Source organism: Saccostrea echinata, unplaced genomic scaffold, assembly GCF_033153115.1.
Source record: "Saccostrea echinata isolate AGI-Se365-2 ecotype Australia unplaced genomic scaffold, CSIRO_AGI_Sech_v1 ptg000054l, whole genome shotgun sequence".
NCBI classification, from domain to species: Eukaryota; Metazoa; Mollusca; class Bivalvia; order Ostreida; family Ostreidae; genus Saccostrea; species Saccostrea echinata.
Genome location: NW_026889803.1, coordinates 19,682,947 through 19,698,014, shown reverse-complemented (window position 1 = coordinate 19,698,014; position 15,068 = coordinate 19,682,947). Strand labels below are relative to the sequence as shown.

General features: G+C 32.4%; 1 protein-coding gene across 1 annotated transcript; it reads left to right on the top strand.

Annotated features, from left to right (window-relative positions):
- The first annotated feature begins 390 nt into the window (after nt 1-390).
- On the top strand, nt 391-9,059 carry LOC133205496 (TBC1 domain family member 10A-like). The gene is made up of 9 exons (XM_061341325.1): nt 391-810; nt 983-1,082; nt 2,996-3,103; nt 3,762-3,868; nt 4,569-4,749; nt 5,422-5,496; nt 5,785-5,899; nt 6,460-6,614; nt 7,529-9,059. Exons 1-9 carry the CDS (start codon nt 611-613, stop codon nt 7,634-7,636), a joined length of 1,149 nt encoding a protein of 382 aa, XP_061197309.1. The 5' UTR covers nt 391-610; the 3' UTR covers nt 7,637-9,059.
- The last annotated feature ends 6,009 nt before the right edge of the window (nt 9,060-15,068 follow it).

Here is a 15,068-nt window from a genome sequence, read left to right as displayed (position 1 = left end):
GTAAATGCTTCTTTAAGCTATTAATGTTGTTCATGTTTTGACTTTCAGTATTCTGCTTTTTTTTTTGCTGCGGAAGAATAAGAGAGTAATTGGCTTAGTCTCGGAGGATGTACAAAAATCTCATGAATGAAATTCTATAAATTTTACTTGTACATGATTATTTACTTAGTTTTAAGATAAATAATAATAAATAAATTGATAAACTTTTATTTCTTGTGGCAAACAAGAAAATACAAAAGAAATAGAATTGCGCATGCGTCAGCCTTTGTAAACTTCCTGTAACTTCCTGTGGAGATACTCCCTGCTACAACGGTGTCAGAAATATATAGTGAAATGTCATACCTTGTTAAGATTTATGACTGTCAATTTATCAGACAGAGATAATTTTATGTGAGCTTTTTATATAAAGAAGAAATAGTGTGATATTTCAAATTTACGTCTACAAATGATTTAAACTTTATACAGACGTGAAGTTCCGTCCTACAGAAAGGGGTGGTTTTAGCCAATCCCTCATTGTTCTGTATGAAAATTCTAACGAAAACGTTTCTGTACAAATACACTTAAAAGTATGTGAGTGACATGAACTTAACCGTGTCGGATTATTGTGAATATGGCGGTAGCAGACCCCAGTTATAATCACGTGAACACAACCTCTGATGAAGAGGATGGTGCTGTAGAAAGTATCACTAACAGTCCAGATAATGCCAAGTCTTTGGGCAGCCCTAGTTCCCACAAACAAAACGGAACAGCTGTAACTCATATAGATAGATATGGTTTTATGGGTGGTTCCCAATACACTAATCCAGATGAGTAAGTTTGAAAAAAATTATCTTCCTGTTTTCATCGTCAAATACTACAATAACTTACATTGTGTTACTACAATAATAATTATAACCCAGAGTGTGCATAGAAAGATATTTACTAATATGTTGGTAAAATATTTTAATTGACTGTCTGATAACTCTTTTTTTTTCTTTTACAGTGAGCACAGAGTTCCAATTGAGAAACTGAGACAAAGAGAGCTGAAATGGCTGGAGATGTTTGATGACTGGGAAAAATGGATGAGCAAAAGATTTAAGAAGGTAGGATAATTAAGCAGGGTTGTCCATAAGACCTGGGGGCCGGGGAATTTCCCCACCCATAATGATGTAACCCCCAGGTTATTCTGGTATTCCCCCTCAACCCCCTGTTAAGGGAGGAACCCTAAACCACCCTGTACTTTTTAAATGTACCCTGCTATTTCAGTTCTTAGGAACAATCCTGTTAAGTGTTTGATGGAAAAATATATACTTCAAATAAAAATACAGGATATAATTGTAATGTTTTATGAGAATATTTCAGATAAGACAACACAAGTTATAGATTGAAATACTGATCTGCCAATAAAAGACTTGTGTCTGAAAGGCCTTATCAAATGATCCATGCTTTTTTTATGCTTCTGTAATGGAAGATTCTGGGGTGTAAAGGTTTTTTGGCCCTGTCTGTCCATCTGTCTGTCTGTCTAGCTGTTTGTTTATCCTTAAAAACTTTCACATTGCCCATAACTTTTGATTGGTTGAAGCTACGGCTTTCATATTTCACATTTTCCTTGAGACAAGACCTTTCTTTGGGTACCATCATATTTGACCTTGCCTTGGAGTTTGACCCAGTTTTGCACAATTTTACCCAAATTTAACCTTGGCCATGACTTTTGAACAATTGGTGCTAAGGCTTTCATACTTCACATGTGTAATCCTTTTGACAAGACCTTCTTTCGGATACCAACAACTTTGACCCTTTGACCTTGACCGTGGAGTTTGATCTACTTTTGAAAAACTTTAACCTTGGCCATAACTTTTAAACGATTGGTGTTAGGGCTTTCATATTTCACATGTGTATTTCTTGTGAGAAGGTCTTCCCATAGGCACCATTAATTTTGACCATTTGACCTTGACCTTTTTGTTTGACTTACTTTTGAATGATTGCTGCTGGGACTTTCGTATTTCACAGGTATATTCCTCAAGACAAGACCTTACTTTGGGTACCAACATATTTGATTTGCATTTGAGGAAGTTTAATCTTCGCTATAAGTTGCCATACGGGGGCATCAGTGTTTCACATCTTGTTTTCACTTATTGTGTCAAGCTTTGTAAGATAAAGAGTTAATACCTTTATTAAAGCTTAAAGTTTGATGCCATGGGTATTCAATTTTTTTGAGTAGCAAAGATACAAACAATTTAGCTATCACTGCAGTTCATGCATATTTTAAGTGCAAAAAATTCACATTTCTACTTAAAGGATAACATTATTTATACCTGATGTAAACGGAATTTTGGGAGATATATAGGAATCACCTTGTCCATCTGTCTGTGCAATCTTGTCCGGTTTATAACTCTGTAATGGAGAATCATTGGAAGCTCATTCTTCTTGGTTCAAAGATACCTGAGGGTATGTCATGACCTTGACTCAAGGTCATCCCAGCAAGTTCAAGGTCACTGGCAGAAAAAAGTGTAAAATTCTTGTCTGATCTACAACTTCTTTATGGAGAAACATTGGAAGTTTGTTTTTCATAGTTACAAAAATTCCTTATAACCTGAAGGTGTTTCATGATCTTGAACCAAGGTCATTTGATCAAGTTCAAGGTCTTTTATAAGAAAAATGCCTCTAGTTGTTAATAATTTGGTCAGATCCAATTTTTCATCCTTAGTTATGTCTGATTTTTTTTTTATATAGCTTCTTACAATACAAGTTATACTACAGAAAAGCTTAAAAAAAATTTTTTAATAGGCAAAAGTGTTATTATTTTTTTAAGTTTTGTAAAATGAGACCAAAATAAACTTCATCTTTGCTATGCTAATTTTCATTCAGAAAGATGTTTTGCATAATCATCATGACTGCTGTACTGAAACAAATGTTTCTAGTTGAAATATTTAAGGGAAAATGAATGCACATGTAACTTGGAAATATCTGATAACAAATTTATTGATTTTAAGGACAATGTGCTTATTAATTATAGATTAGAGATAGATGTCGCAAGGGTATCCCCCCATCATTGCGTTCAAGAGCCTGGCAGTATTTATGTGGCAGTAAATTCCTAATGGAACACAATCCAGGAAGATTTGATGTATGTATTTTGATGATATTCACAAAGTACACTTTTTTTTAAAAAAAAAAAAAAATGCCATCCAATGCATGATTTAACATTGTTTACTCTTATTGTTATAAATCCATCTAATAAAAAAAAATCTCTGAAGTGTGAGGATTAGTGTTTAACAAAAAAAAAAATCTTAAATTTAAAATATCTTGATGTATTGGAGGAAACAAATATGATTTATCTAAATTGCGTAAATTAAAATTTTTAGGTATTTAAAGTCCAAAAAGGTCAATATTACTCTAGAAGGCATTTATATCAGAATTATAAGAATTATTTCTTTTTAATATGTGAGTTGCAGTAGATAGAGTCATTCTGTATTGTATATGTTGTTATGGTAATCCTCTCTAGAAACCACTTTAATAAATGGAAAATAGCTTTATGTTGAATTTAAAAACTAAAAGGCCATTTCAATACCTCCTAGCTCATCAACAAGCATACTGTCAACTATTTTTCTAAAATCATTTTGTAATGAACTGCAATAAGTGATGACATTAGGAAAATATTGTACAAAATGGCTATCTTTAAAAAAAAATAATGATTTCCTTAAATGTTCAAATACCCAAGTTCTTCATTTCAACCTTTTTGTTTTGTTCGTAATCAATTAAGTAAAACAAATATTATGTTGTAGGAATATTTAAGACAGCCAGGAAATCCAAAATGGGAGGATGATATCACAAAAGATTTACACAGACAATTTCCACAGCATGAAATGTTTAATTCGAAAGGAGGATTTGGGTAATGATATTTCTTAGTAATATGGAATATATATGTATATGTGTAAAAGATGTGAATATATATTCATTATTCATTTCATTTTAGTTCTTGTTGTTTGTTCTTTTTATTTTTTTAAACTTATTTTATGAGTGTTATATATATAATAAAAGTTGAATATACAGTGAAAAAAGCAAATATCCCCCCATTATACATTGAATACATTAAATTCATTTTTTAGTCATTTATTGACTGGATACTCAATGATATCTTAGTGAATGTTAAGGTTTCATACCTTCCTTGACCGCTTCTGGCCAGTTGTATAATTAAAATCTACTAACTAAAGAAGGTATCACACCAGATCCAGATGACTGACATCGGTGAACTACATTAAACAAACATGTTTTGTGCAAATTTAAGACAAAGAAAACCCACTAATGAAAACAATGTACATTTAAACTTCATTATCTTGAACTCAATGGGACCAAGAAAAAACTTTGAGACATCCGAAGATTTGAGATATCAAGGGTAAAATACTTTAAAAATAAGGGGTTGGGACTTCAAAATCACTTCAACATATTCATGATATTCGAGATATCAGTGTTCAAGATATCAAAGTTCAACTGTATTTACATTGTGCACTCTGTGCACATCAGCACATTTTGTGTGAATATCATAAGCAAGACAGACAATGTGTTGAGTCTTTTTATATTCATTTTTATAGACAAGAAGACTTATATAGGATTCTAAAGGCTTACACCATTCACAATCCACGAGAGGGCTACTGCCAAGCTCAGGCTCCTATAGCTGCTGTTTTACTGATGCACATGCCAGCAGAACAGGCTTTCTGGTGCCTTGTTTCCATCTGTGAGAAATATCTTCAAGGCTACTATAGTCCTGGCCTGGTATTTCATAAATTTTATTCTTTTCATTTATCTAAAGACTATGGTGTATAGTGATATATGACTATGTGTTGGTTTTCAACTTCATTTATTATAATAAACAGTATTGTTGCTTATCAAATAGTAAACTCTCTTTTTACTTGAAATACTATTTCATATTTTATTTGAATAACACTGCTCCTCTTGGACCCAAGGAAGCGATGATCTGTTATTATTATTTTACATGCAAAAATTCAACAGTTAAGTGTTCCTGGTCCAAGAGAACTACATGTTGTCAGACCTTTGGTTTTAGTTACATTTCTTTGAATTTAATTCCGCATAGCACATACAGATTCTTCATTTATTTCTTGAATAAAAACCCTACAATTTTTACAATGCTTATGACTCACCAAAGTGTATGAGTTTGTAAATATCATACAGATTTTCACATTTTATGTAAGATGTCCAAAAATTTAAACCACAAATTGAAGGAATCTGCATATGCATGTGTGCAGTTTCATACTTGTGTATTACAATAAATACATTTTGCTAAATTATCAAATATTGAATGTCTTGGGTAAAGAATTAAGCTTGTCATACCTACAGATTTTTAAAAATAGAAAAGGAAATACACACTCATGCCCACATTAATATCATTAATGTCATCATTGGTCTATTTATATGATATTATTACAGGAAGCTGTTCAAGTAGACGGAGATGTTTTGTTTGGATTGCTGAAAAAAACACAACCAGCTGTTTACAAACATATAGTAAGTTTTCTATTATTTAATATTCAATCTTAAATCTTAATAGAGATCATTTTGGAGATCAATTATAAATATTTATTGAAATTCATACAAATCCATCTTTACTGCTTAATTAGAGCTTCAGTCTGTGAATTCTTAAGGAATTTTTGACTTTATTGACTGAAACATTGATTTCAGAATAATTTTGAAATGCTTCCAATGCTTTATTTCATGATTTTTTTTTTAATTTTTATATTTTTAAATTTTTTTTAATTTATTTATTTTTTATTTTTTTATCTTTTTTTTTTGTAGAAAAAACAACAAATAGCTCCTATACTTTACATGACAGAGTGGTTTATGTGTTTGTTTACGAGGACACTGCCTTGGTCAACTGTTTTAAGGGTTTGGGATATGTTCTTCTGTGAAGGTCAGTGCTCTGTGTTAATGCATAAAAAAGTTATTATTGATGTTGTACAAACTTCTAATAAAAGTCACAAAAAATTTAAGATTTGCCAATTGCTCCTATGTTATTTTGTTCCAATTCAGTCTACAGTGGTAGATTTAATACACAAAAAATTTATTGTTTGTATTAAAAAGTACATAGAATTAAAAACTCAAGTTTGAGGCAGGAAATTATTCTTGTCTAGAGAGATGAGTTCTGTTCATCAAGTAATACATTTTTCTGAAAATTTACTTCCAGAGGTTTATTCAATAGGGATTTTAATAACAAATTTTAACACCCCCCCCCCCCCCCAATTATTATTTTTGCAGCGGCTCTGTTGACTATAAGGCAAACATTTGTTGAATTATAATGTCCTTAAAATTTCAAATTGTATTTGTTCAATTTGTTTAGAAGTGGGGTTGTCTACTAAATAAGATACACAATGTAACCATGAAGATACTTAAGGAACTAACTATAATAGATGTAAAATTAGAGGTGTTTTCCAATAATGCATGTTTTTAGCATTGAATATTTTTATTTGACAGGCATAAAGGTGGTATTTCGTGTTGCTCTGGTGCTATTTAAAATGGTATTTGGAGATGGAGGAAATTTCAAAGATTGTCCAACTTTGTATGAAACACTAGAAAAACTAAGACACATTCCAGTTCAGCATCTAGATGAAGAATTAATGGTACAAGAAGTAAGTTTATCACTAAATATAGAATACTGTTTACAGGGAAAATTTCGCCCCTGTTTTATTTTCATTCCTTTCGCCCTACTCACAGATGGGTGAATTTAAAACTGGCAAATTCAAAGAACACAGTAGAATTTCTTAAACAGAACTGTGACTGTGCAAATTTAGAACTGGGCAAAATTGTTTGAAATTTGTTTTGAAATTGTGTGAAAGGGTGAAAATGACATGGGGCAAAAATAACCCTGTATATAGTACAATGTAGTATTTTAGATTTAATAATTTAGAAAATTATGTATGTAGATTATTTTCAGTAATTGTAGTGTTTTGCTTGTACTTTCCAAAGTAGTGGTCAGGGTTTTTACTTATAGTTCATAATTAGGAAATAACCCTAATTATTTCAGCAAAGCATATTTAATTGCAAAACACAGCATTAATTTTTTTTATGATAATTGTAGATCATTTTCTATGCATATAAATACTCATTTTAATTCTGAATCATATCAAAAATTTCTCAGTATCAAAATGACATCTGTGCATGATGACATCACAATCTTATTGAATGACATCGACAAATGTTTTATAAATTCAACAGTTAAATTGATAGTTATATAATATTCTGACTTATTTCTACTTGTAAGATGTTCAATTTGGAAAAAAAAAAACACAAATTGAATATGCTAGGGAAAAACATAAATAACCTTCTGTAAATGATATACAATGCAAGTTACAAGGGCAGAGTTCCATTTAGTACATCTGTAAATTAAGAAACAATATGATGCAGTCATGTTTAAGCACTGTCATGGTAAATGTACATCCTGTTCATCTAACATGATATTTATTAAGATAAATGGTTCTTAAATGTGCATCCCATCCACATGTACAGTACGAAACAAAAGATTCATTTCTTTTTTGCCTTATAGACCTTGCGACTAAATATCAATGAGAGAGACATGGAAAAGGAGCACCAAAAACAAATTCATCGGCGGAAAAAAGACAAGTCAAAGAAAGGCGGAAAGCAGAAGTCATGACAGAAATAAAGAAGGCGGTAGTGGTGAATTATTTAGAAAATTGTCAAATTGTATTCATGAGAACCTTTTTTTATACTAGTCATTCATATTTAATTTTTATATATATACATGTATGTATATCAACAAAGCGAGAGAATGTTTTGAGTTTGTAATCAGGCAGTCTCTGGAGCTGTTTTTGAACAATGGGTTAGGATTTGATGATATAGTGTTTCTAGTCTAAACTGGATGTAAAACTGTGTAAATAAAAATATTTGCAGTCTGTCCCAGCATTTAGGCACTAATTTTTGATGCTTCTGAAAAATCTGCTTTTGTCTCAACCATTACCAAACCATCTCTCTGAAAAAAAATACTGACGTTTTCCATCCCATGTGGAACTGCCTTTTTTTAATGTGTGATACTGGCTTTCCATAATTTTTATGATGATTGTCTGTATACTTCAAGTCGTATTTTGTGATGTAAATATATGGACAGGTATGTGTAATATATATTATAGCAGATGTTCAATTTGTAATTGTTAATTTGAACATACTTGTGATAATACTAAGTTCAGGACACATGGATTTTGGAGAAGATGGACCAATTTACATGCAGATTGCTCATTTACATTTTGTACAAAAAAACTTGCATGTACTTTTAACCTGAAAATAATTTGAAACAAATCATGTTTGAACAAAACATTTCAGTTTTTCTTTAAATCTTATCCATTGAAACATTCCTAACTATTTGTTTTTCACCATTTGCCTCACCAGGTTTTATTCATCATATACTGTTTTTATTTCTAGGTGTTTTTATGTGTTTCTTTGGACAGGCCATATTATGGTATGGACTTTCTCTTCAGTCAGTCTGTTAGCTTTTATATGTCTGGACTTTGTGGCTTAGGACCATACAACCTAGTCAGTTGATGCATCCAGTGTGTGTGCATTGGGGGGGGGGGGGGTTATAACCCTAAATTAGGTCACTGTGCCCTCATTTTGGAGTTTTATGGCTATACATAGTCAAATTATGTTTGGATCATAACTTGCTTAGTGTAACTCTTAGAATCATCAAACCATGTTTTGGGGAAGGCTGACAATTTATGACTATACATAGAATACATAGAAGTAGAATTATCAAACCATGTCAGTTAAGGTATTTTAGAGGCAAAGTGTGTCTTGATTCAAAAATTGGTCTCTGTGAATTTTTGGGATTTAGAAATTGGTACTTAAACAGTTGTGTCCAAATCATTTTGTGCAGAGTGATTCAGAATGAGACCAAGGGTGGGTCTGGGGGGATGCTTTATGACCCAAAAGTAGGTCACTGTGACCTACTTTGGAATTCTGTAGCTACATGTATCCATAGTCATGTGCAGTTCACATCTTTCACACTGTGAAGATTCAAGCCAAGACCTACCAAACCTCAGTTGATGCATCTTTTTTTTGGGGGGGGGGGGGGTCTTGATCCAGTCTCTGTGACTTTTTTTTTTTGGCATTATATGGCTATGTGTACATTATAAAGAACTTCACATATATTGCAGCAACCTTATTCTAGAAATATAGGGTCACAGCTTGTAACATCAAGAATGCATAAAAAAAAGATATTAATCTTTTAGTTCCAGAAGGGCAGATCATGTACCCTAACAGTGCACTTTATTGAGTGGTATTTGAATTTGGTTAAATATTTTGCTCTCATATTTGTATGATAAACTTAATTCAGGAAAAGTAACCTGAACAGTCCTTGTGCTCATAGATTTTTTTTTCACAATTTTTTTTATGGACTTTTAATGGCATAGGTCAGACATAATGTACAATTGTGTATATGTTGTAAAAGTTATCATAAAGAAAAGATCAAAGAAAAGAAACATTAAGAGCATGGTTAATATACTATTAAAGTAGGGTTAAAACACACAAAAACACAGTAAATATGTACAAAATGTAGTTTTAAAATGAAGAAGTAAATAGAATGTGCCATGATCTTGAGGTTGTATAGCATATATAATGTATACATGTATTAAGAGCAGAAAAGTAAAGAAAAAAATCTATAATTTTTTTCCCCAGGAAGAATCCCTGGGAAAATTTTCTTGGAATACCTAATGTTGTGAATATTTGACTTAAAAGAGTGAAAGCACTTTTTATTTATCCAGCAACAAGATTTTTTGTGTGTGTGTATGGTTTCAACTACATTGTACTTACATGTATTACTCACTATTCTTTTATTTTGGTGCTTGTTAAATTTATGTGTTAAATTTATGTATGAATTGATTATAGTTTGTACATGTTAATTTAAAATGTACATGTAATTTTTGCAGGCATATTCATGAAGTACATATATGAGAAAAAAGTTTTTATTGCTCATTTAAATATAGAAGAATTGGTTTTCCCCAATTATCATTTTGTCTCACTTGTAAACTGTTGCCAATATGCCTTTTGTTTCCTCCATTTTTTACATATCTTTGAAACTGGTTCAAATATTTGAAGAATCTCTGAGAAATATTTTGCCTAACTTTAGCATGTTATGAGGGGTAATAAATATCATTAACGTTAAAGGTATGTTCAATATATTGGCATAAATCATTTTTTAAAAAAAAGTTGAATGATTTTTCATCTGAATTGAGGGTATGTTTGTAAAAAAAAATATTTTCTGACGTCATTTATAATCAAATTATTTCAACATGAATGTTTTTAAACAAAATACACAAAGTTTTTTATTTGCTTACGTAATATAAAAATCTTTCAAGGGTGCATTGGTTTAAAGTCAATAATAGATAAAAACATTTGAAATATCCCTATATTGAAATTTGTGATGAAATTCCTGTTAAAGGGTTAATGCCAGAAATTTGAAATATGGTAAAATACACACTGTATATGTTAAGTCCTGTAGACACTACCACTGAATGTCAATAAGAATAGGTATACATCTACATGTATGTATATGAAGACAAGAGCAAGTAAATTATTCTTACTATCAATTGTTGGTTCTCTTTGTTGTTTTCAGTAAAAATATTTGCATTTGTTAGACCATGCACAGATCCAGAATTTTTTTTCAAAGGAGGGAGGCACATCAACTCAGACTAACTTTAAAATGTTTGTTTGCCCTCGCCCGACACATGGTAAAAAAAATTGGGTCATTAGGTAGGTGGCGAGATGAGAAAATTCAGGAATGAAAAGAATAAAAATTATTTCCTTGAGGTTATAAAAAGTTTCGAGTTGGGCCATTTTAGTCAGTTGGTCTAGAGAGGGCAAAAACAATTTTTTAAAGATGGCCTCAAAAAATTTTTCGGACACCAAAACTTTTGACAAGCAAATTAAGAAAAAAATGTAAACAACTTGCCGAAGCCTGAAAGCTATACATAGATATTTTTGACAAGATAACTCTGACCCCCACCCACCCCCTCATTTGGCATGGAGACTGTTTGATATCTGACAACAGGAAGTCGTGACCATGACAAAGAATTGCTAGAAGGTTGAAATTGCAAATAAAAATCCCCTCCCCCATGTCACAAAAATTTCTTTATAATGTTGCTACACAGGGAGTCATGCATAGCTTGTGATTACACTACAGATTCTGATACATGTAGTTCATTTTATGTATAGTGTGGCCTCATTATGCAGAAGCCACTAATCTGGATGCTTCACCTCCTGGACACAATTTTCAAGGAACATAATACCAATCTTAAAGGGTCCATTTCAATTATCCAGACATTTCATTAATGCTGTTGATTTACTTGGGAACACAAGTCCAGAGTAATGGGGCTGGACTAGATTCCTGACAGCAGTTATATTCAGAGGAACTGTAGATTTACTTTCTTCTGCATGGGATTAATTTATTCTATGGATAGATCACAAATTTTCCAGGGAAAACTATGAAAGTGCATATGACGTAAAATGGCAATCCAAGAAATCTGCTTAATTTTTTGGATTGAACAGATATTGAGATTCCACAGAATTATGACCTCATGGAAAAAAATACATTTACAATATATAAAATTGTTGATGGAATCTAACCCATTTTTGGTCTAGAGTATTTAGAAGAGTCATACAGGGATATTGTTTTAATGCTCAAACAAGAGGCCCATTGGCCACAACACTCACATGATGCACTATGACCCTGCTGTTCTTCATCAGCAGATTTTTAATTAATAATTTCCCCTCTTAAAAGCTGAACACAACTTGTAAATAGGCATACGCCATATTAGTTCTCATATCTCCTATATCAGTACTGGGGTATATAAACCCTTTGCATTCTTTACACCTGATTGCTTTTATCTGGTTGCTACTGCTTGTGGTACATGATTGTATATCTTACCTTGTCTTTTTGTTTACTTTTTATTTCATTGAATGAACATTTGTGTTTATTTTTACTTCTAATGCATTGGCCAGTACAACTGATATCAAATATCTTTGGTAGCTATTTTTTTTTTCTGATGTGGCAGAGGCATTCAGAAATCATTTTTGTTGTGCCCAAGTCTATTAAAATGACAGTCAAAGAGAAGCCTGTTCAGGTAAACTTTGTAAAGCGAAATACACTGAATCATGAACAAAGCTTATAGAGGGGCTGGAGGAGTATAGACTAGTGAAGATAAATATGGTGGACAAAGATAACTCTCTTCCCTTAAGGAATTATGTTCAGCTTTCATTTCATAAAAATTTTGACTCAATGTAGTTGAACAAAACCTAGCCCTAAGGAGGCTATGATATATTCAAAGCTGAATCCACATAACATTAATATGACAAACATGGCCCCACTGTTCCTGAAATGGGTCCTAATCTGAACAAACTTAAATCTAAACTCCAGAGGATGCTTACATATCAATATGCCTTATCTTTGCTGTTTTTTAAAGATTTCTTCTGTATATTCCTCTGTAAAATTTAAATCTCCTAGTATCCTGGCCCCACAGTACCTGTGGGAGTCATGTTTTGAACAAACTTAAATCTACACTACCTGAAGGTACGTGTACTTCCCTATTTATAGGAGTAACAATTTATGTCTTTTTCTTTAAAGGAAGATTTTTAAAAATAAGTATATTCTTATGTAAAACTTTGGTCTCCTAATGTGGTCCCATCCTACCATTGGGGGTCACAATTTGAACAAACTTGACCTTATCATGGTGTTGTGTTCTGAGAAAAAAGATTTTTAAAGACTTTTTCCAATATATTCTATGTTAAACTTTAAGTGCCTGTTATGGCACCACCCTAACCCTCCCTCCCCCTCCAGGTAATATTTGAACAAATTTGAATCTACATTTACCTGATGATGCTTCCATTTTCATATGACAAATTATGGCTTTGCTGTTGAGAAGAAGATTTTTTAAAGATTTTTTCCTGCATCATCCTTTTGTAAAACTTTGATCCTCTTCAGTGGCCTAACCCTACCTCCGAGGGTCATGATTTATTTAAACAAACTTGAATCTTCACTATGTCAAGAAACTTACACTTGAGTTTCAACTTTTTGGCCCCGTCTTTCTTGAGAAGAAGATTTTTGAAAGATGCTACTAAATTTCCACTAATTCCTTATTTTCCCTTTGAAAGAGGTTGTGGCCCTTTATTTGAAAAAAAAAACTTGAATCCCCTTCACCCAAGGATGCTTTGTGGCAAGTTTGGTTGAAATTGGCCCAGTGGTTCTGGAGAAGTAGTCAAAAATGTGAAAAGTTTACAAAAGGATGCTGGACAAAATGCAATCAGAAAAGCTCACTTTCAGCTCCGGTGAGCTAAAATGGGACTGTACAGCTAAGTCACAATATTTTGGGGGGTTTTTGAAAAAAAAGAAAAGTCTTGCTTACTTTTTCTTCTTAGGCTTGCTTTCCTTTGTATTCACATCTTTAGCTTTGGATGAATCAACATATTCTTCCACCTTGGAAAAAATTCAAAATTTATCATAAGATGGAAAACTTCGATATCTAATCAAGATACAAAATGTTTGGTGGTAGTTTTTAACTTTGTATCCAAAACATTACTTTGTCTTTCTTGCTCTTAGAAAACTTTTGTTTTCTGGATCTCTGCACTTCAGAATTCCAGTACACATTTTCTTCTTCCTATAAAAAACAGAGAGTCTACAAAAAAAGGAAAAATCAACTGCTAGTGGAAAAGAGTTTATTTTTCAACTAAACTGTCTTGGAGTTACTTCCCTCAGTCCATTTTCTGAGATGATGTGTAGATTATACTGGGATACATGCAACTTTGTTTAATGGGGGGGGGGGGGGTGTTAGTGTGTATAAGGATTTGGATACAGGGGATACACAATGTGCAGATATATATGGTGAGAGTTGGAAGGAGGGGAATATATTTCAGTTTGTAGATGTGGGAGAAAGCTGGAGAATTATTCAAATGTAGATGGAGAAAGTTGATAGAAATGGAGATAGACTGAGATGTTGATATAAAGGTAAAGATGCATGGTTGCTGGCAATTAAGTGCACGTATGTTAATGTGTATAATTTATAGGGATAGTTTAAAAAAAAATGGGGAGAGATGAAATTTGATGGGAAATTGGGAAATCTTAATGTAATTTATTGTATAGATAGATATGTTTAGAGTTGAAGGAGAGTTTGGTTTGTAAATGAGAATAGTTGAATAGTAAGAAAGTAAATATTGGTGGGTAGATAAATTAGGAAAGAAGGGGGGAAATGTTTTATGATTAAAAGGAAGGGGATGTTGATGAGTTGATAGAGATGGTTAACAGAAAAGATGAAAAATATGTGAAAGAATCCTGACATAGTATAGATTCTAAACTGTTCAAATCATGACCCCAAGGAGTAGAAGGGGAGAAATGGTAGTTAGTAGAAAAGGACTGCAGCAGATCTTATGGTTTTGAAGGGGGGAATAAGATATCTATGCAGAGCAAGGGGAGATGATCTATACATGTATATATATTGTTAGTAGGGAGGCAAGGAAATTGGTGATGTGTACATAAAGTTGGTTGTGAGACAGAGGGAGATGTGACTAAAATTCATTAAACAAAGTTCTCAATCAATTCATGCAGGGGTTCCCAGCTATATTCTATCTAGTTATAACCATTATGCTGTTACTGTAAATTCTTACAGTTACAAAGGTTGAATTTGCAAACCAGAAAATAAAACTCAAATAATTACCTTGGGTACTCTTCGCTTGGCGGACCACCGTTTTGTCTTTGGTTTGACTAGATCACTATCCCAAGAATTATCACGCCTTTCCTCCTTAAAAGTAAGATATTATTGAAGTTTTTTATGGGGAGGGAGGGGGGGTATTTATCACTAAATTTCAACTGTAAAACTTGCCACAGCATGCCGTTTTATGTTGATGTTTCACGCGGGTTTATGAGCTGTATATTGACCTTATGAAATCACAAGTCTCAAGACATTACATTTTGATGGTTTGTGACATACAAACGAAGAAAACATTATAAACATATCGTTACCCTTTTCTTCTTCCGTTTTCCGTTTGAACAGTTCTTGTCCATCTTATTTAGAATGCTTCTTCTTTAC